This window comes from Sphaerodactylus townsendi, unplaced genomic scaffold, assembly GCF_021028975.2.
Source record: "Sphaerodactylus townsendi isolate TG3544 unplaced genomic scaffold, MPM_Stown_v2.3 scaffold_19, whole genome shotgun sequence".
In the NCBI taxonomy this organism is placed as follows: domain Eukaryota; kingdom Metazoa; phylum Chordata; class Lepidosauria; order Squamata; family Sphaerodactylidae; genus Sphaerodactylus; species Sphaerodactylus townsendi.
The window spans coordinates 1,609,403-1,631,868 of record NW_025950352.1 but is presented as its reverse complement, the minus strand read 5'-3'; the positions used below and the strand labels follow the sequence as shown (position 1 = coordinate 1,631,868).

The 22,466-nt window shown below is 50.4% G+C and overlaps 1 protein-coding gene across 1 annotated transcript; it reads left to right on the top strand.

Annotated features, from left to right (window-relative positions):
* Positions 1-1,764: 1,764 nt before the first annotated feature.
* On the top strand, positions 1,765-21,930 carry KIFC2 (kinesin family member C2). The gene is made up of 8 exons (XM_048482688.1): positions 1,765-1,990; positions 9,954-10,041; positions 13,723-13,892; positions 14,998-15,253; positions 17,311-17,498; positions 20,412-20,477; positions 21,510-21,647; positions 21,784-21,930. The coding sequence occupies exons 1-8, from the start codon at positions 1,850-1,852 to the stop codon at positions 21,928-21,930; spliced, it is 1,194 nt and encodes a 397-aa protein (XP_048338645.1). The 5' UTR covers positions 1,765-1,849.
* Positions 21,931-22,466: the final 536 nt, after the last annotated feature.

Here is a 22,466-nt window from a genome sequence, read left to right as displayed (position 1 = left end):
TGCACCCCCTGCAGGCCAAAAATGGAAAACCACTAAAAATACCCAAAAACTAACCCTGCATTTTGATGCCGCCCACAAGGTGGTGCCCTGGGCAGCTGCCCACCTTGCCCAATGGGCATTACGCCCCTGCCATTGTTGCAGAGGCTGTGGCCGGGGGCCGTCCACATGTGGACCTTGCAGCCAAAAGATGGAGCGGGCGGCTGATTGTAGTGGTTTTAAAATGTGATTTTATTACATAGGTTTTACATTGTGAGCTGCCTTGCTAGCCCCTATGGGAGCAAAAAAGGATACTGCATAAATAAATGTTAGTTAGCTGTCTTGGTTACTAGGCAATCATGGACTAATCGAGCCTCCTTGTTTTGAGACAATATACCTGAAAACCAGACGGTGGCCAATGGGAAGGGTATTTCTCTGATGCCCAGCTAGTCCGTTTCTTGGAGTTAGGAACTTTACAGCTTGCAGAAACTATTCAAGACTAGATCGACCTCAAATGACACACGCACGCACGCACGCACGCACGCACGCACGCACGCACGCACACCCCTCTGGTTGCTGAGGCTTTCTGGACGTGGCAGGGCAAGAGGAGGAAATTCTGCAGCCAGGAGCCAGAAATACAGAAATTAGTTTTACATCTAGAAAGACCATTTTTACATCTACCCGTGTTTCCCCGAAAATAAGACAGTGTCTTATATTAATGTTTGCTCCCAAAGATGCGCTTTGTCTTATTTTCAGGGGATGTCTTATTTTTCTGTGTTCTGTTCATCGGGCATGCTTCCAAATAAAAACTTTGCTACGTCTTACTTTCGGGGGATGCCTTATACTTTGCACTTCAGCAAAACCTCTACTAATGCTGCATTTTAATGGGGTAGGGTTTATATTTATTAGAGCCTGTACTAACTGATATTTAACGGATTTTAATCTGATATATGTGCTCTATTTTATATGTTGTTCACCGCCCTGAGCCCTCCGGGGGAGGGTGGTATATAAACATCATCATCATCATCATCATCATCATCATCATCATCATCATCATCATCATCATCATCATGCGCTGACAAAATCACCATATGTCAGCTGCAAAAGGCCACCCTACTCGGCTCTGCACGCATTATTCGTCGATACATCACACAGTCCTAGATGCTTGGGAAGTGTCCGACGTGTGATGTAATACAAAATCCAGCATATTGATCTTGTTTGCTGTGTATAACTGTTTTGTATCAAAATAATAGTAATAATAATAATAATAATAATGATAATAATGATAATAATAATAATAATATGTCTTATTTTCAGGGGATGTCCTATATTCGGGAAAATGAGGTATTCAATTGAAATATACATATTACACTAGTTCAGTTCAAGTTTTCTAATTTGCTATTTGGTTGGCTGTACATTCATCTATTTGAGCTGGAGTTTCCAGACTGATTTCTCTGGTCCAAAGATTCCAAGCAGACGGGGGGGCGGGGGGGGGGGGCGGGGGGGCGCGCGAAAGGTTCAGCCGGCGAGTTCACAGCTTAGCCGATACCCCTGAGCCCAAACCGCCTGGCCTCCCTCGCAGGGTCGTTGTACTAAAATAAAAGGCAATCCCTTTTTTTGGACCCCAGGCGGCCTGCTGAGCTGCTGGTTGTGCCGTAGAGGTTGCAGCGAGGGAGGGTTCGAGCCCCGGTGGGGGCGGGGGGGGGGGTACCGCAGGGAGGGAGGGAGGGAGGGAGGGGGCGGCGCCGGGCGGCTCTGCGCAGGCGGGCGGGCAGGCTGGGAGAGAGAGGGAGCCCGGCGGCGGCGGCGGCTGGTGTGGGGCGCGCCCCGAGGAGGCTGCAGTGAGCCGGGGTGGGGGGGTGGGGGCGGCCCCATGTACGCCTTCTACTCGCTGCTGGTCTACATCTTCTACACGCTCTTCCGCAAGGATGCCGGCGGCTGCCAGGACCCGCTGGAGGCGGAGGAGGCCGCCGAGGGGAGTCAGCCGCGCCCCGCCGCCCGCCGCTGCCCTCGGGTAAGGGGGATGCCCGGCGGGTGGGGGTTGTTGGATGGGGCCCAGCCGGCGGGGGGGAGGGCTGGGGGAGGGGTAGGGGCAGGGGCAGGGCAGGGTCAAGAGCAGGTGGCGCAGCGCCCCCTCCCTCCCTCCCTCCCTCCGCGTTGGCCCCCCACGCGCCCCTTTCGCCCCGCCCGCCCAGGAGCCGGGCTGCTGCAGCGCTGGCCCCGGGCCCGGCCCACCTGGCTGCGGGGGCGTGTCGGAGGATGCGGAGCTCTCCCGGGGAGCAAAGGACCCTCCGGAGCCCCGGTCCGGGAAGAGCGGGGTTGCCTACTCTGGCTGGCGGCGGCGGCGGCTCTCCAGGGTCTCTGGCAGAGCTCTTCCTTTGCATCATGCTGGCAGGGGATGATGGGAACTGTAGTCCATAACATCTGGAGGGGGGCAAGTTTGACACCTATGCTCTACGCAGGGGTCCTCAAACTATGGCCCTCCAGATGTCCATGGAATACAATTCCCAGCAGCCCTGCCACTTGGCCATGCTGGCAGGGGCTGATGGGAATTGTAGTCCATGAACATCTGGAGGGCCATAGTTTGAAGACCCCTGCTCTACGGAACGCCTCCTATGCAGCTGCCTCGGTCCAGCCAGGTCCGCTCTCCAAAGTCCCAGGCCGAGAAAGGGCTTTCCTGTCATGGACGCAGCCTGCTCCTTTCCAAGGGCAGATGCTGCCGGGATTGCGGCCGGGGCTCTCTGCAGATGCCAGGGCGTGAGGCTTTCTTGTACTGGATCAGATCCATTAAGGCCTGTGTTGTTTACTCAGACTGGCAGCAGCTGCCTTGGGTCACAGGTGGAGGCCTCTCGCATCACCTGCTGCGGGGGATGGAACCGGGCACCGTCTGCATGCCAAGCAGATGCTCTGCCCCTGAGCCATGGCCCCTCCCCCCCAGGCTTCCAGGAGGCTGTGAACAAACCGAGCTCAGCTTGTCTGCCTTTGCCCGCTCCGCTCAGGCGGCCAGGAGGGCAGTTCCACTTGTGCCAGGACACCGTTGGCATGTCGCACTGGCATCCCAGCCGAGTAGCTGACCAGCCTTCCAAGGCAGGACGCTCACATGGTCGGTGCAAAGGTACCGACCTTAGATGGCATCATGGATCCACAGGGCATGGGGGAGTGTTTTGCCCAAACGTGCCAGTCCCCCTGCCCTTCGTGCCAGCTGGGCTTGCTCTGTGGTTTGCCCCTGAAGAGAATGTTGTGGAGTACAGGACTGGGGGGTGGGAGGGGACATAGGAGCAGCAGTGGCGTAGGAGGTTAAGAGCTCGTGTATCTAATCTGGAGGAACCGGGTTTGATTCCCCGCTCTGCTGCCTGAGCTGTGGAGGCTTCTCTGGGGAATTCAGATTAGCCTGTGCACTCCCACACACGCCAGCGGGGTGACCTTGGGCTAGTCACAGCTTCTCGGAGCTCTCTCAGCCCCACCCACCTCACAGGGTGTTTGTTGTGAGGGGGGAAGGGCAAGGAGATTGTCAGCCCCTTTGAGTCTCCTGCAGGAGAGAAAGGAGGGATATAAATCCAAACTCTTCTTCTTCTTCTTATAGACTGAATGGGGCCACTGAGGTCAGCAGCTCTCCACGGTCTCGGGTCGAGATCTGTCACATCACCCACCCCCTCCTTTTTAAGTGGAGATGCTGGGGATTGAACCAGCCCAAGGTCACCCAGCAGGCTTCACATGGAGGAGTGGGGAATCGAACTCGGTTCTCCAGATCAGAGTCCTCTGCTCGTCATCACTGCATCGTGCTGGCCCGTACATAAATCTTTTTAAAGTGGCAAACTGTGTGTGGATTTCACACCATTCCGTGCACACTTTCTGTGCTTTCTAGGGCAGGGATCTTCAAACTATGGCCCTCCAGATGTTCATGGACTACAATTCCCATCAGCCCCTGCCAGCATGGGGGGGCATAGTTTGAAGCCCCCTGGTGTAGGGAATCCATTAGGACATTAGAGGATGGTGAGCTGGTTGCTGGCCCTCGCTTTTGAGGGAAGAGAATTCTGTGAATGCTCAGAAGCCGTTTATTTGTCTGTGAAATGTCCTCGAATTTAGCACAGTCTGGCATACAAAGGGCTCGGTTGATGGACTAGCAACACTCTTGATATACCTCCCGGGGAAAGAGGTTGGCCGTCTTGGCTCAGGGATGCCACCTCACCTTCCTTGAAAAAGAGAGCCCCCCCCCCCCCCCCAGCCCCCAGCCCCGGGCTGTAGTATTGATATACTGAACATGTGGTCACTTCCATTCAGATGTGTGCAAGAAGACTCAGTCTAGAATAGATCTTCCCCTCAGCAAACAGACATGGCTTGGTGATGGTGTTTCCATAGCAACTGCCACCATGGAAACAGAGCAGCTTCCTAGTTAGGATGGCCCAGCAATCATGCCTGGTTTTTTTTTTTTGGGGGGGGGGGGATACATTGTGGGCTTGCTTTTTTGGAAGGCTCCCTCCTTGTGCACTTTTAAGGAAACAACTGGATGGAAAACTCCTGGTGTCCTTTTACCGCTGTGCTATAGAGAGTGTCTTAACCTACTGCAGTGATGGCGAACCTATGGCATGGGTGCCAGAGGTGGCACTCAGAGCCCTCTCTGTGGGCACACACAAACAGAGTCCCCCCCCAGACACACATCTAGGCTGGCCTGGGTCGCTGGGCTTGATTATTAGCCTTAAACCTAAGTCCTAATTTTGGGGAAGCAGTGTAGGTAACCCTGTTAAGCGCTGTTAAAACCCCACTGATTTTCATGCAAAGAACTAAAGCTCAACCCTTTACCTGGGAGTAAGCTCGGCAATGGGGCTTGCTTCTGAGTAAACCTTCCTAGGGTCGTGATACACCCTTTGGAAGAGTTGCATGGTTGCTTCAAAGCAAAGCCACTGACTACAAAGCAAAGCCACCAAGCTTACTCCTGAGTAACGCGCGCCTTGGAGCTAACCATAAACTAAAACCTCAGTATTCAGGTTAAATTGCCGTGTTGGCACTTTGCAATAAATAAGTGGGTTTTGGGTTGCAATATGGGCACTTGGCCTCGAAAAGGTTCACCATCACTGACCTACTGCATCTGTGTATGGTTCTCCAGTTGCACACTGGCAGATAGGAAGGTGCTCCAAAGGGTGATCACTGCTGCACAAAGGATTATCGGCTGCCCTCTCCCCTCCTTGGAAGAACTCTATAATTCCCGAAGCCTAAAAAAAGCCCAAAATATCCTGAGAGACCCGTCTCATCCAGCACACTCTCTTTTTGAACTGTGACCATCCGGCAGACGATACAGGTCTATCAAAACTAGGACAAAGAGGCTTAGAGACAGCTTCTACTCTAGAGCTGTGGCGATGCTGAACTCCGCGGCTTCGTGTTGATGTGTTTGGGGCTGTGTAGGGATGGGTGGAGGAAGGGGAGAGTGAGGATGGGGTATGAGTCTGGAATTGTGTGCATCGAGGAATGCTGCTGTACATTTCGTTGTGCATGCACAATGACAATAAAATGCTTATGCTTATGCTTTCATATGGAAACTCTGAGCCATTTTTCACGCACACCCAAATTACACAAATGGACACACGTGCATTGTTTTGCTTAGATGTGTTTGTGAGCCTCAGGTGACCCCCTTGCTCGGCTCCAGGTGGAAACGAATGTTGCAGAGCCTTTGTCGCTTGATGGGAGGTCGGCTCAGGGCGGGCCAGCGCCCTCGGCTGCCCAGCGACGGCTGGCTCTGGCTGAAAGCCACTCGGTCTGCCATGCCAACAGAAAGCCCTTAATTGCTGGCGGAACCGAGCATCACCGTTGGAGGGGAGAGCAGACTGGGAAAGAGCATTCATAGCTCAGCGTGTGACGTCCGTGGGGGCGTAAGGGGCGAGGCCTGGTCTTTTCAACTGCCTTCAGAAGCCGTCGCTTCCACCCCCACCCTCTGCCCATGCACCTGTTTTAATGTGTGCCTTTCCCAGCTTGTTCGCAAGGGCCAAACAAAAGGTTCTACCCATGGCACCAAGATGGGCAGCACATGATCACAGTGCCCTGTAGGAGTTTTCTGCATTCCAACTGGAAACGGGAGCCCGCAGCAAGACGGTTGCTCGGTGGATTGCGCGCTCTCTGGTTGCTCTGGGAATGCTGGTTTCTAAAGGCAAATGTGTTGTGTGGCGAGGGAATGTGTGTGTGTGGGGGGGCGCGCCCATTGCTCATCTGGCCCCCCAAGGCAAGGTGGCACGTGATGAGGAGGTGGGTTTTGCCAGCCCAAGTGGCACCTCCTCCCTCTGGTGGTTTACCATGCCCAGGAGAGGCAACCAATAAATTTTCTAAATAAACGTACAAACGCATTCACCCTGAATAACAACCACCCGCTCACACAGATCTTTGTGTGTTGCTGAGGCCAACGCAGGGCCCCAGAGGGGTGACAGCTGCTCCGAATGGAACACAAAAAGAGCAACTGCAAGAAAAATCAAAACCAAAGCATATCAAGTTGCAGAGAAATAATATCTATCAATGGGATGTTGTGAGGTTTCCGGACTGTGTGGCTGTGTTCCAGTAGCATTTTCTCCTGACGTTTCGCCTGCATCTATGGCTGGCATCTTCAGAGGTGGCTGACATTTGTCACAATCCTCTGAAGATGCCAGCCATAGATGCAGAAACATCAGGAGAAAATGCTAATGGACCGCAGCCATACAGCCCGGAAACCCCACAACGCCCTAGTGATTCTGGCCATGAAAGCCTTCGACAATATCTATACATGTATGTTATCAAAAGTGAATATGAGGTACTTGGGAGCAGCAGTGGCGTAGTGGCTAAGTGCAGGTGCACTCTGATCTGGAGGAACCGGGTTTGATTCCCAGCTCTGCCGCTTGAGTTGTGGAGGCTTATCTGGGGAATTCAGATTAGCCTGTACACTCCCACACACGCCAGCTGGGTGACCTTGGGCTAGTCACAGCTTCTGGGAGCTCTCTCAGCCCCACCCACCTCACAGGGTGTTTGTTGTGAGGGGGGAAGGGCAAGGAGATTGTAAGCCCCTTTGAGTCTCCTACGGGAGAGAAAGGGGGGATATAAATCCAAACTCCTCCTCCTCCTCCTCCTCCTCCTCCTCCTCTTCTTCTTCTTCTTCTTCTTCTTCTTCTTCTTCTTCTTCTGTCTACATAAAATACCAAGACAAATCAGAAATAAGTGACCAACAAAATACTTCTGATTATGTAAAACTTCAAAACCAATCAGAAGTGCATGACCAGACGCATTTCGGCTGTGTCTTCCTCGATGGTCATCAAATACAGACAGTGCCCCCCGATGAAACATTGCCAGGAGACAAGACAGATTGCCTCCCTAGGGCAAAGGAAACCTTCCTACTGCGGCACCCGGCCCTCGCTTGCTGCGGCCAGAGATGCTTGCGTTGTTGAGTCACATGTCGTCCTGTGCTGTTCCTGTCCGCGCAAGCCCTTGGGGAGCTATTGGACTATGTTGCCATCTATATGTGGATGACCCCATCACCCCTCCGAGGCGGGGAGCAGGCAGAAGTGCCGAGCCAGCGCCTGGAGGCTGTGAGAGCCGGACAGATGTCACGAAGCATCAGCTCAACCCGAGAGATGCAGCTGATCGATAATGTGGCCGGCCGGGATTGAGCCAGGCTGCTAGTCTTGGCTGGGGGCTTCACTCACTCAAAACATAAGAACATAAGAACAAGCCAGCTGGATCAGACCAGAGTCCAATCCAATCCAATCCAATCCAAAAACCTTTATTAGGCATAAACCAGAAGTACCATACATGCCAAATACAAAAACAGGATCATTATTACATATCGTGTAGAACATGGATTAAAAATGTAGCAACTGCTTCAGAAATTTCTACATTAGGGCTGTTCAATAGCTTAGACATTTTTTGTTTGTCTGAGAGAAACATAAATTTTAGGGGTAGTAAAGCTCCCAGATCGGTTCTAATATCATTATACCTCGAACAGTAAAGCTGGATATGAGGGATTGAGTTTATAGCATTGGGACAGTACCGACAGCAACGCTCACTTTGTGGGATGTTAAGGAAACGACCTTGAAGATAGACAGAGGGGCAATGAGTTGCACCTTGCTCTTGTCATGACCCATCTGCACTTATTATTAACAAGCTGTTCTAAATATACAGCAGGGCTAGATTTCGGGGGGGGGGGGGGGATCCCAAAGTATAGAGGGGAACAGGAGCTTTGTGCAGCACTCAGGAGAGATTGGTATTCCTGGTCGTACAGTCTGATCTTTAGATGATGGTAGAAGGGAGTCAAGGGGTATACCAGTGATGGCGAACGTATGGCACGGGTGCCAGAGGTGGCACTCAGAGCCCTCTCTGTGGGCACGCAGAAATAGAGCGATCCCGCCCCCCCCACACACACACATATAGGCTGGCCTGGGCCGCTGGGCTTGATTATTAGGATTAAACCTAAGACCTAGTTTTGGGGAAGCAGTATAGGTAACCCTGTTAAGTGCTGTTAAACCCCACTGATTTTCATGCAAAGAACTGAAGCACGATCCTTTACCTGGGAGTAAGCTCGGTTGCTGGCAATGTGGCTTGCTTCTGAGTAAACCCTCCTAGGGTCGTGATTCGAAGAGTTGCACGGTTGCTTCAAAGCAAAGCCACCAACTCCCACCAAGCTTACTCCCGAGTAACGCACGCCTCGGAGCCAACCATTTTTCCTAAACTAAAACGTCAGTATTCAGGTTAAATTGCCGGGTTGGCACTTTGAGATAAATAAGTGGGTTTTGGGTTGCAGTTTGGGCACTCGGTCTCGAAAAGGTTTGCCATCACTGGGGTATACCAATTGATTCGATCTTCCTCTCTATCAGTGAGAACCATGATTTACTCTGGGTATCTGATAGTATTAGGTGAACCAGAGAGTGCTTTTTGTGTGTATAATGCAAGTGCAGCCAAAATTTAAAGGCCCTCGACCAAGCCCTGTCAGGAGAAAATGCTACTGGAGCACGGCCATACGACCCAGAAAACCCACAACATGCTAACTCTTAAATATGTTTAGAAAGCGCCTGTTGGCAGTGTAGGCAGCCAACTGACCCATATTGCCATCAGAGAATATATTACACCAACTCTGAGGCATATCCTCCGTGGTGTAGTGGTTAGAGTGTCAGACTAGGGACTGGAAAACCATGGTTTGATTCCCCGCCCTAGAAGCTCACTGGGCTACCTTGGGCCAATCACACACTCTGGCTTTTAAGGGGCAAACGAAGAAGGGGATGATATTTTAAGTCATTTTTTGCCCTCCTTGGCAAGAAAATTGAAGTAAAGTGAATTAAGATTTCGATAAAATGCCCACAGCCGCTTGTTGTTGCTCTTGCTGAGGATGAGCCCTGCTGGGATAGAGCGGGGTATAAATTTTAAATAAACTGACAGTAATAAAAGACAGAATTGGGGCTCTTCTTTCCTCCAGAGGGTGGCCTTCTCCCTCCCTCTGGAACGAGGCTGGGGACAAGGTGGGTGGGGTCTTGCCATCTCTGTGTCTGCCCCCTTTTTCCTTTCCTCTCTAAGAATTTGGCTGCTGGGGAGGGGGGGAGAATAATCTCGTCCAGCAGTGGCGTCGGAGGTTAAGTGCTCGTGTATCTATTCTGGAGGAACCGGGTTTGATTCCCAGCTCTGCCGCCTGAGCTGTGGAGGCTTCTCTGGGGAATTCAGATTAGCCTGGGCACTCCCACACACGCCTGCTGGGTGACCTTGGGCTAGTCACAGCTTCTCGGAGCTCTCTCAGCCCCACCTACCTCACAGGGGGGTTGTTGTGAGGGGGGAAGGGCAAGGATATTGTCAGCCCCTTTGAGTCTCCTGCAGGAGAGAAAGGGGGGGATATAAATCCAAACTACTCCTCCTCCTCCTCCTCCTCTTCCTCCAAATTTGACTGGGGGCCATTCTGGGGGGGGGTGCCTCCTGTCGTGACTGTGTTCTGGACACCCTGCGTCTTGATGCTGACGCGTGTCTTTTCTCCTCACCCCACCCAGGGCGCCACAGCTTTTCACACGGAGCCGCCGAAGAGCAGCAAGAAGCCCCCCCACAAGGACCTCTGGACGGAGCTGACGGAGCTGGACAGTATGTATCCCCAGACTCTTCTCTCTTTTTTCCTGCCAGCGCCCTCAGCAGCCGAGAACTGTGGGCAGCTCCCAAAGAGCGTCCAAATGACAGGGCAGGGCTGGGGGTTGTGGTGTGTAGAAATACATCATCCGGGTGATAATTATGTTCTGCAGATCTGTAGTGTTCGGAATAGATGGGCCAGGCTGATCTCACCAGGATTGGCCCTGGAAAATACTGGGATGGGAGACCGCCAAGGAGGAACAGTTATGCAGAGGCAGGCGACGACAAACATCTCTTGCCTTGAAAACCCTACAGCAGTGGTTGCGAACCTTTGGGACTCCAGATGTTATGGACTACAATTCCCATCAGCCCCTGCCAGCATGGCCAATTGGCCATGCTGGCAGGGGCTGATGGGAATTGTAGTCCATAACATCTGGAGTCCCAAAGGTTCGCCACCACGGCCCTACAAGGTTGCCATTGATGGAAGAACTGAAGCTACCCAGTTCTTTGGCAGAGAAAAACACAGCAGAGTTATATAAAAGAGGAGTTTTAATAAAGTTCTAACTATAAAAAAACCCCAGGCTACAAAAATATATTTGCAAAAAGAGGAAGACAAAATAGTCATGTGCTAAAAAGCGCTGGCAAGTGAACAAGCTGACACAATAAGTAAACAAAGGAAAAAATACAGCAACACAGCGCAGCATACAATCATGCACCATTAAGGATAAGGACCAAAAGGTGGAGGAGAGAGGAGGCTAAGAAATGGAAAAAGCTACGCCATAATATGCAACATTGAAGGTCACCCTCAATTAACCAATTAACTGCCCAGCTGCCCTGTATTAACATACAGTAACCAAACGGTGCAACGACCTTGCTCCTGCAATAACTTAAACAAGAGATGCCAAATATTCTAACAGCCGTAAGTCGGCTGCAGCTTGGTAGCACTTTATGTGCGCCCGTATATCTAAGGTCTGTCCTCACTTGGTGTACGCTGGGCAGATCTGGGTCCCCTTATCCCAAGAAGGACATTGCAGAGCTGGGGAGGGTAGAGAAGGCGGCGGCTCTGAGGAAAAGCCAAATGGGCTCTGGGACTTTTCAGTTCAGAAAAACGACCACCATGAGGGGCCAGGTAGAGGTGTATCAAATTATGTACAGGGTGCAGGGAGTGGACAGAGAAGTTTTTCTCCTTAAGAACATAAGAACAAGCCAGCTGGATCAGACCAGAGTCCATCTAGTGCAGCACTCTGCTACTCGCAGTGGCCCAACAGGTGCCTTTGGGAGTTCACATGCAGGATGTGAAAGCAATGGCCTTCTGCTGCTGCTGCTCCCGAGCACCTGGTCTGCTAAGGCATTTGCAATCTAAGATCAAGGAGGATCAAGATTGGTAGCCAGAGATCGACTTCTCCTCCATCAATCTGTCCAAGCCCTTTTTAAAGCTATCCAGGTGAGTGGCCGTCACCACCTCCTGTGGCAGCATATTCCAAACACCAATCACACGTTGCGTGAAGAAGTGTTTCCTTTTATTAGTCCTAATTCTCCCCCCCCCCCCCCCAGCATTTTCAATGGATGCCCCCTGGTTCTAGTATTGTGAGAAAGAGAGAAAAGTTTCTCTCTGTCAACATTTTCCATCCCAACATTTTCTATCAACATTTTCTATCCCAACATTTTCTATCCTTGTCTCAAAATACCAGGACGGGCGCAGGCGGGGCATCCAATAGGGGAGAAATAGGTGCACGCCAGAGGAAAGGGCTATTTTCACTCAGCTCATCATTAATGCGTGGAATTTACTGTTGTGGGTGGTCGTGACGGCCAGCAGGAGAGGGGTCTTTAAGGAGAGATTGGGCACCGTGTTGGAGGGGTCCATCAGTACTTCGGGGACAGGACAGCCAGATGGAGCATCTGTGTAAAGAAGCACGATATCTTCAAATAGCAGTTGCTTGGGAGATTTCGTGCCCTGCTTGGGGACATTTAATTGGCTTATTCACTGGGCCGCCCACGAACAAAGCCACGCTCAGAACCCCCTAGAAAGAAAAGTCAGGTTATAAGTTAACCAAAAGACAAGGGGGGGGGGGGATTGTGAGAAGCAATGAGCAGCCAGGTGAAGGAACTTGATGCGAGGCACGGGGGGTAGAAAGGGAAAATGAATGGATGTGAGAATATCACCTTGAATGATTATCCCAATTATGACTGACGGAATTAAAGTGTGATCTGAAGAAGATTGTTTCGAAAACAGCTAAAATAGTGCAATCCGTTCATTCAATATTCGGATTTGGCACAGACCGGTCCGTTCACCATTCAGATGTAAAGTAATTCAGCACAACAGAATATTGGAAATGTAGCCTATGTACAGTCTCTGAGAACAATTTTTGTGGATACGGAGGTTCGTTATAATCAACATAAGAGGACATCATTGAGACATATCGGAGGCACGACTAGTGAATGCTGCAATTACTGTCATTGTAAGCTGTATCGTGAGAATTGTCGAGGAGTGTTTTGCACAGTTTGTTTTGCACTAAATTTCACTGTTTATGCACTTTATTGTTGTTTGTTATGCACAATATAAAAGCGGTGGATGCAATGCATCTTTGTATAGTAGTTGACATTTAGTTTGTCCGCTGTATAAAACTGGTGTGATCTAGCAAAGCCGCTGTGACGTCCTTTTGTTAGTGAGAATTCATGACACGCTGGGATCACACACAATTCCTCCCCAACCCCGGCTTGTCACGAATTCTTATTAACAAAAAGTAAATAATTCTGGAGCCTCCCCTTTCTCTCCATCCTGTATTCTCCAACCTTTCAGGGACTTGGCCAGGCTTCTCCTCTGCCCCCCCCCCCGGCACCTCGCATTAAGTTCCTTCACCTGGCTGCTCATTGCTTCTCACAATCCGCCCCCCCCCCCCTGTCTTTTGGTTAACTTATAACCTGACTTGCCTCTCTAGGGAGTTCTGAGCGTGGCTTTGTTCGTGGGCAGCCCAGTTCTCGCCCTCCCTGTGGGGACCAGCCGATTTTTCGTTTGCTAGAACGATAACAATAACTAGGACACTCCGTGCCGATGCTCTGGGCTGCAGAGCTCGGTTGCTGTAAACAGCCAAAGGGAAGGTCCCTGTTGGTAGCTGGCCAGATCTCATAATTGGTTCTGGCCAGGATCCGACCCCTCTACATTGAGAAGGGCTTTGCGATGAAAAGGTGGTGGTGGTGGTGATTATTATTATTATTATTATTATTATTATTATTATTATTATTATTATTATTAAAATTTAGTATATCGCCCTATCCTCGAAGGGCTCAGGGCGGTGTACAGATAAAACATCAGCTAAAAACATACATATAATTAAAACAACAGTCATATATTAAAGCATCGCCCGCGCCCTTACGAAACCCTCCTAATGTGAAATAATGGGTCCTGATGGTATTAGGACCCATGGGGGTAAAGGGGGGGGGGAAGGGGCACCCTCAGCGGCCGGTTAGGTGCACCATGCAGACAATTCGAGGCTGAGGTCTTGCTGAGTCCGACACGCTGAGCTCGTACAATCGGGGGGGGGGGGAGAGAAGTTGGAATACCCCCCCTTGAGCGTTCTAGGGTGGCACCTCCCTGGAGCTAAAAGGGGCTTTCAGAAATGAGTGTCTTCTTGGAGGAAGAGCCCCTGGGAAGCTCTTGGGGTGCAATAGGTCACTGGTCAGGGTATTCTCCTTTTTCAGGCAGCTCAGAAAGCGAGGGAGGAGGCAGCACCGAGGAGGAGGAAGATGAGGAAGGCCCAGGCTGGGGGCCATTGTGTGATGCCCCCACACCGCTGACAGAATTCCGGGCCCTCAAGGAAGAGGCCGCTGCTAAGCTCTTCCTGGCCGAGATAGGGTCAGCTGGTCAAAAGGTAACAATTCCCAACATGCATGGTTGGTATCTGGAATTACTTGGGGGGGGGGGGGGTTTCAGGGAGTGTCGTGTCTCAGAGGAACATCTGAGGACAACTAACAGACCTGTTCGTGTGACCAGAAGGGGTTGTTGCAGTGGGCCCCACCCAGTGGTGGGATCCAAAAATTTTAGTAACAGGTTCCCATGGTGGTGGGATTCAAACAGTGGCGTAGCGCCAATGGGGCTGGGCGGGGCACGACGGGGGCGTGGCGGGCATTCCAGGGGCTGGGCATTAATAATTTCTCTGTTACTGTAAAAAACTCTTACTGTTAAAAAAAAGTTCCTAATTTCCAGCTGGTATCTTTCTGTCCATAATTTCTCACCAGTTCCCGAGAGTGGGTTACTAATTATTTGTGTGTGCCGAGAGGGGGCTACTAATTGGGTCTGCATTTCCGTTAGAAATTCCATTAGGTCCAAAAATCCTAAAGTCCTGTTGTTTCCTATGTGGCTGGTTAGCAAAGGTAGAAAACGGGATATTTCTCCCTGTTGGGCTGTTTTGAAAACATGTTTTAGAAATATGGTAAAGTTCCTTGTTTAAGGAAAGTCTCCTTCTTTTGATTTCTAGAAACAAAGTTAAGTATCTGAAAGTATTAAGTATTTGACAGGCAGTCAATTAGAGGAGAAGTAGTTGTTTCTGTTGGCAGTAGACGATAGGACTTGCTATAATGAGTTTAAATTATGGACAGAAAGATACCAGCTGGAAATTAGGAACTTTTTAAAACAGTAACAGAGAAATTATTAATGCCCCGCCCCCGCAATGCCCGGCCACGCCCCCGTCGTGCCCCGCCCAGCCCCATTGGCGCTACGCCACTGTTTGAATCCCACTACCATGGGAACCTGTTACTAAAATTTTTGGATCCCACCACTGCGCACAGCTACAAAATGCATTGAAAATAGATTGAAAGTGCATTATTCTGCATGTGTGGAAGGGGCCCAAGCCCTGCTTTTGGCGGGTTCTTCTGCAGCCGAGTCTCTTGGTAACGTCTCTCTCTCTCAACCCTTCTGTCTTCTCTCTATCCCCCCTTTTGACCTGCGCACTTCTGGGACTCTGCCCCCCACCCCAGACCCCTGAGTCCCCCCTCTTCTCCGTGATGTCCCACCTGCTCTCCTTCCTGGAGCACTACGCCCATTTGCAGCAGCTGCAGGAGAAGGCCGGAGAATATCGCTCCCGCCTGCGCAAGGAAGAGGGCCGTCGGTGCAAACAGCTGCGGGGGCTGAAGAGAGCCTACCGGCAGCGGGTGAAGGACAAGCTTAGCCTGATCGAAAGTCTGGAGGGCATCATCTCCGAGCAGCAGGGCCTCCTAGAGAAGACCCGTGAAGGTGAGTTGGGGTCTCCTTGGGGGCAGGAGGCTTTCGATTGGCTGATGCTTTGCATCTCTCTGCCACCTTGGAGTTGGCTTCATTCTGCTCGCTTTCATCTAAAGAGCCAGTGGTGCATAGTGGTTAGAGTGTCGGATGAGGCTGCGAGAGAGTAGGGTTCAAATCCCTACTCTGCCATGGAAGCTCACTAGGTGACCATCACAAACTCTCAGCCTGGCCTGCATCACAGGGTTGTTGTTGTGAGAACATGGCAGAGGGGAGAACATTGTCAGTGTAAAGTTGCTGCTTAGCCTTGGACGGTTTTTGTCTGACAAGGCTGGCGGGATGCCCAGATTGGGGAGTGTTTCTAGCATCTGTAGTTTCCAGTATCTGTATCTTCTGTTTCTCTTGCCTGTCTGTGTGAAACTGTTTCAGTGTGGTTTTCGTATGGGAACTACGGGTGTTTATCTAACTTTGGCGGGAACTGGTGGGGAGCCCGTAAAAGAGGCTGTTCGAACGTTGGGAGGCCAGTTCCCGCATTACTTGTGATTGACTTAGAATGCCAGCTCAATAAAGAACTTGAAAAGTTACTTTTGGCCTGGACTTTACTGGTTCCTTACGGTCAGCCATTTTGAGAAAGGCAGGGTATAAATCAACAAGATAAATACATTACATAAATAATCCCCCTTGATGGAGATTTTCTTAGTTGTTTCAATGGGTTAAGCCAGACAAGCTTTCCAAAAGCTGGGCTACTCAGTTAAGCACAACTGGTTTCAATGAACTCTGGTTAGACGAGATGTGGAAAAAGAAACAGGGATGCTTTGTCAAACCAAGCAGGAGCGCCTCCCCAAGAGCCAAGCTGCAGCATCAAAGCAGAGCCCCCAGCAAGAGCTCAGCTGCAAGTTATGTTAAGCCAGTCAGGATTTGTGGCTGGACCAGATGTGTCCAACAGTGGCCCTCCAGATTTCGTGACTACAGTTCCCATCAGCCCCTGCCAGCATGGCCAAAGGCAGGGGCTGATGGGAATTGTAGTCATGAAATCTGGAGGGCTACAGTCAGACTAGACCAGTGGTGGCGAACCTATGGCACAGGTGCCAGAGGTGGCACTCAGAGCCCTCTCTGTGGGCACATGCAAACAGAGTGCCCCCCCCCCCACACACATCTAGGCTGGCCTGGGCCGCTGGGCTCGATTATTAGCATTAAACCTAAGACCTAATTTTGGGGAAGCAGTGTAGGTAACCCTGTAAAGCGCTGTTAAACCCCACAGATTTTCATGGGAAGAACTAAAGTGCGATCCTTTTCCTGGGACTAAGCTCAGTTGCTGGCAATGGGGCTTGCTTCTGAGTAAACCCTCCTAGGGTCATGATTCACCCGTTGGAAACGATGCACGGTTACTTCAAAGCAAAGCCACCAACTACCACCAAGCTTACTCCTGAGTAACGCACGCCTTGGAGCCGACCATTTTTTCTAAACTAAAACCTCAGTATTCAGGTTAAATTGCCATGTTGGCACTTTGCAATAAATAAGTGGGTTTTGGGTTGCAATTTGGGCACTCGGTCTCGGAAAGGTTCGCCACCACTGGACTAGACCAAAACTATGCAGGAGGTTTTTGTTGAAGAAACAGGCCGGTGGCCAGTGTCTTCAGCCTGCACTAGCCTTCCTCGTAACCATACAACATTTGGGGCAATGCAAGGCCATGGCCCAATCTTCAGGGGGTCAACCTCCTTACAAAACACACATCATAAAAACAATTAAAATACTGTTTAAAAAACAGAGTTAAGCGGCATAGAAAACATAAAAACATTGAGGGAATGCCAAATAAAGCAAAAGGATCTTCACCTGCTAGCAGAAGAAGGCAACAGAAGAGAACAGATGAATCTCATTGGGGAGAGAGTTCCAGAGCTTTGGTGCCATGACCGAGAAGGCTCCCTCCCGAGTTGCCACTTGCCTAACTTTGGAAGGTGGGGTAACCAAAGCAGGGCCTCTGAAGACGAAGGTGGTGGTCAGGGAGGTTCGTGATGTTGAGCTGATCCTTCAGAACCTGCAAGATGCCTGTATTCTCTCTTGCCTCCGGCCAGGTATGAAGCTGCCCTCGGCCTGCCTACTGTACCCTGTGGCCCCTGTGGGCGTCCATCAGCTGGTGGAGTCCATCGGTGCCCTCCAAGGAGAGAGGAGCCAACTGGTAGAGGAGGTTGCCAAACTCAGACAGCAGGTGGAGGAGCGGGAGAAGGAGAAGCGCCGTCTGGCAGGTGGCTTCTGCCGTCAGGTGAGAACGAGGCCTGATTCAGATTGCTCCAGCTGCCATTGTTGTAGGATGCTTTGGGAGGAAAGGGGGAAAATCTCTGCAAAACCAGTCAAGGTGTGAATGCTGCCTGGTGCAGGCATGTGTACATCTGAGTTTGAGCAAAGGTGTATCTGCTCCCTCCTCAAGACCTGTTCCATTTTATTGCTGAGTTTTGACTTTGGTGAAGGCTCAGCAACTGATTGCTAAAAGAGGTCTCTTCGCAGCAAGTAAGCCAGGCTGGGCCCATAACCTTTGTTAACTTTTAAATTTTAAATAATATGCAAAGCAGCAAAGAAGAAACCCATATGCAGTTGCTGGCTTTATATACATGAGTTTACTAACTGTTAGGGAGGGTTACATGGAAGAAAATAAAGAACGTCTTTCTATAGCACTACACTTAGTTACACTTCACCAACTTGTGGTTAACATCAGGGCCTCCTGGCTGGAGTGCTTGAGCACCAGTGTAGCTGTTTAACAACTGAGCGGTTCATTCCGGCCTGACTTTCGTCTCCTTCAGGAAGGACCCCGGGGTCTTTGTGCCTGCCTTGTGCTCTTTATTTCCAGTGTAGCATCTTCTAGAAGGAAAAAAATGTAGAGCTGTAACTGTCAGAAGGTGCCACTGGGGTCTCCAAACTTTCTGAGCATGCGGGCGCCTTTGAAATTCTGACACGGTATAATGGGCACACAGCCCTACAATGGTGCAGCCGGGCAAAAATTGCTTCAATCACACTGGGAAGATCCTTTTCCCCCCCACAATCTTCTCAGGGATTTCAAATTTATTTATTAGGTTTTAAAAACACATAATACAAAGTATTTCATTTAGGGGACAGATGTTACCAAGTGTCCTCTTGACCTTGTCAACAGTAATACATTGGAAACTACTGGGAAGAGTCTCGTGCTATGGTGGAGGCTACTGCTAAAGCAGCATTTTAAAAACTGCACAGCCAATCAATCAGAAACTAATCAGAAAGCTCGTTGGGTGCCACGTTGCCGTGGGCACCCTGTTGGGGACCCCGAGTTGTAATATATTGGCGTAGTATTTGTGTGGGTCCCTGTGGGTCCCCCGAATCTGACAGATGTTGATTTCGTCGATTTGAAGGTGTTTCAAGTGCAGCCCTGGTGTTTTCAGAATGGTGCCCGGGGTGCCGATTATCACAGGGACGACTTAAGCTGGGTTGTGCCCCATAGTCACTGAATCTCGATTTTCAAATCATAGTATCATAAGAACATAAGAACATAAGAACAAGCCTGCTGGATCAGACCAGAGTCCATCTAGTCCAGCACTCTGCTACTCGCAGTGGCCCCCCAGGTGCCTTTGGGAGCTCACGTGCAGGAGGTGAAAGCAAGGGCCTGCTGCGGCTGCTGCTGCTCCTGAGCACCTGGACTGTTAAGGCATTTGCAATCTCAGATCAAGGAGGATCAAGATTGGGAACCATAAATCGACTTCTCCTCCATTAATCTGTCCAAGCCCCTTTTAAAGCTATCCAGGTGAGTGGCCATCACCACCTCCTGTGGCAGCGTATTCCAAACACCAATCACACGTTGCGTGAAGAAGTGTTTCCTTTCATTAGTCCTAATTCTTCCCCCCAGCATTTTCAATGTATGCCCCCTGGTTCTAGTATTGTGAGAAAGAGAGAAAAATGTCTCTCTGTCCACATTTTCTACCCCATGCATCATTTTATAGACTTCAATCATAACCCCCCTCAGACGTCTCCTCTCCAAACTAAAGAGTCCCAAATGCTGCGTGACCTCATGTTCTTTTCCAATTTATTCCCCACCTTTTACAATAGTCACGGACTTTATAGTAGTCTAGGGAAGCTATTTATTCATTTGCACAAGCAACATCCTGTTTTTGAAGCATTGTATAATCATCACAAACATTTCCAAACCATGAGAATTACCTTAGAATTAAAATATAAAAACCCACAGAATGTACAGCTGGCAACAAAACAGCAAAATGACCCAGTCTCGAGAAAAATAGCGTCCAAAGCCCAGGACACCCGACTGTTTTGTTGAAGGGTACCGATCAGCTGTTTCCCTCTGGTATTGTGGGCCAAGTTAGTTCTTGCCAGCAAGGAATTAGTATAACCCCAGATCACCCCTGGTTTTCTCTGATTGAAAATAAAATTGTATCTATCGGTTTGTCTCTTGAATCACTCTACTCTCTTTCCTGCTCAGAAGCGTACAAACTACTCAAAGACCGTCTCTTAGATTGGGAATTTGCTGAACTGTATCTAGCAGCTAAAAGAACTTGCTCTCCCACACAATTTTTAATTCCATTTGAGCAGGGTCGTATGGCCCACTACTTATATTTTCTAACTAACCCCTGCTCAAGGAGAGCCTTCACAATTGCTAGATTCAATGTCATGCCATCTGCCTTACTACATGGCAGGTTTAATAACCTGGAAAAATCTAAAAGATTGTGTAGCTGTTGAAACACTGGCTCACCAGCTATTACATTGCACTAAATTTGCTAAAATCAGATCTAAATATGTCAATCTACACCCTCTCTTCCAATCTGAGTTAACAGATTTCGATTAGATTATTTCTCTTGTTGAACAATTCTGATCCTGTTTTTTGTGAAGAGGTTGCAAGCTTTGTTACGGAAATAATTCAGAGCCGGTAATAATATGTATATATCTGAGGTTATCCTTTTTGCCTTTTAAATTTTTTTTATGTTTGCTGTGTTTTGTTACTGTTGTTCTATGTATGCCAATAAAGGCCTTGCTTTGCTTTGCTTTGCATATTATGAACATAACCCCAGATCCAAAGACAGCCCTGTTTGGTGGAGGGGGTTGGCGGGGGGGTGGGGGGGTCTGTCTCTCTTTCTCTGGCTCAGCTGAGGCTCAGCACTGGGAATTCCCCGGGGGCTGCTTGTACCTCCTTTCATGGCAGATCCAAGACCTGAAGCATCAGATTCAAGAGCGGGAGGAAGAACTGGAGCGCCTTCGCCTGGGCAGGGTGAGGAACAGCCTGGCCGGCCGACCAGGGAGAAGAGCAGGGTGGGAGAGAAACCCCCGAAGGAAGTGGGGGAGGGCTTGTCTTCATGAGCAGTGGGGAGGGGGGTGGTATCCCTTCCTTTCCCTGGAATCCCCTGGAGGGGCTTGATGCTTTCGGAGAGCACTTTCTGGCTCCTCTCTGCCCTCGGCATCTTGTAGTGGTTAAGAGCAGGGGCGCTCTAATCTGGAGAACCGGGTTTGATTCCCCACTCTGGTGAACCGGATTAGCCTGTGCACTCCTACACACCCCAGCCGGGTGACCTTGGGCTAGTCACAGTTCTTCAGAGCTGTCTCAGCCCCACCCACCTCACAGGAGGTTTGTTGGGGGGTGGGAAGGGAAAGGAGATTGTAAGCCTCTTTGAGTCTCCTTGCAGGAGAGAAAGGGGGGATATAAACTCCTCCTCCTCCTCCTCCTCCTCCTCCTCCTCTTCTTCTTCTCCTCCTTCTCCTTCTCCTTCTCCTTCTCCTTCTCCTTCCTCCTCCTTCTTCTTCTCCTTCTCCTCCTCCTCCTCCTTCTTCTTCTTCTCCTTCTCCTTCTCCTTCTCCTTCTCCTCCTCCTCCTTCCTCCTCCTCCTCCTCCTCCTCCTCCTCCTCCTCCTCCTCCTCCTCCTCTTCTTCTTCTCCTCCTTCTCCTCCTTCTTCCTCCTCCTCCTTCTTCTTCTTCTCCTTCTCCTTCTCCCTTCCTCCTCCTCCTCCTCCTCCTTCTTCTCCTTCTCCTTCCTCCTCCTCTTCTTCTTCTCCTCCTTCTCCTTCTCCTTCTCCTTCTCCTTCTCCTTCCTCCTCCTTCTTCTTCTCCTTCTCCTCCTCCTCCTCCTTCTTCTTCTTCTCCTTCTCCTTCTCCTTCTCCTTCTCCTCCTTCTCCTTCCTCCTCCTCCTCCTCCTCCTCCTCCTCCTCCTCCTCCTCCTCCTCCTCCTCCTCCTCCTTCTTCTTCTTCTTCTTCTTCTTCTTCTTCTTCTTCTTCTTCTTCTTCTTCTTCTTCTTCTTCTTCTTCAGGGAGTGACTGACTCCGAGAAGCGGATCCACAACCTGACAGTGGAGAACGAGGGCCTGAAGCAGAGTCTGGAGGTCACGCAGGGGCTCTTGCAGCAGCTGGTAACGGTGTCTGCTCAGCCCCCTGCCCCGATGGCCAAGGTGAGACCCTCCCTTTCAGTTCCTTGTGTGTGCCTCCATTGCTGGGACCAGACAGAGGTCGGCTTCCAAAAAAGGGATTTGGATTCTCCAGCAGTTCTTTGCTGGTGTGCAAAACCGTGATCATCTTTGGACGCAGCAGAAGGGCATTCCCGAGGGTGCAGAAAACGCAGGGAAATGCAAACGTTGCATCCTGCAGAGCGTTCTTCTGCACTCCTCCGTCCCCTGGAAGCCAGAGAGGTCGTCCTTCCCTTCAGGGACTGAGGAGACACCTGCTCCCTCTTAGCTGCAGCCGAGTGGAATTGCTGGCCCAGCTCACGACTGACCACTGAGGACGCTGCAACAGTTTGGATATTGCCCCTCGCAGCCACTGGCATGAAATTACTTGCTTTGTTTATTTTTTTTGCCAGCATGTTCCAAAAACAGCAGGATTTTGCCCATCAGATCTATCACCAGATAGTCTCTCTCAGGGGGAAGGTAAACATGTCTTACATCAGGGATACCGACTCACTGACTCAGGAAATGCGCCTGACCCGTGGCTATGTCAGTGAAGCAGCCTGTGATGTTGTGGTTTTGTTTCTTCTGTTTGCTGTGGCTCTGAGATAGCGCAGCAACATAAGGAAAGGATGCCGCCTGTGACTCTTATGGCACGCACCCCACTTTTCAGGAGAGTGGGTGTTGCCCAGAGGAGCATGTCAAGGTGTGCCCACACAGAAACATCCACTTCTGGGTGTCGTGGGAAGAGTGTCAGACTAGCCCAGGGGTCCGCAACCTGTGCCTCTCCAGATGTTCATGGACTACAATTTCCATCAGCCCCTGCCA

What these genes read in the sequence shown, in the direction of transcription:
- KIFC2 (XM_048482688.1), top strand. Translation starts at nt 1,850, where the DNA reads ATGTACGCCTTCTACTCGCTGCTGGTCTACATCTTCTACACGCTCTTC. An exon ending in CCTAGAGAAGACCCGTGAAG is followed by an intron (nt 15,254 to 17,310) that starts GTGAGTTGGGGT and finishes GCCTCCGGCCAG; the next exon opens with GTATGAAGCTGCCCTCGGCC. An exon ending in CCCCTGCCCCGATGGCCAAG is followed by an intron (nt 21,648 to 21,783) that starts GTGAGACCCTCC and finishes CTTTGGACGCAG; the next exon opens with CAGAAGGGCATTCCCGAGGG.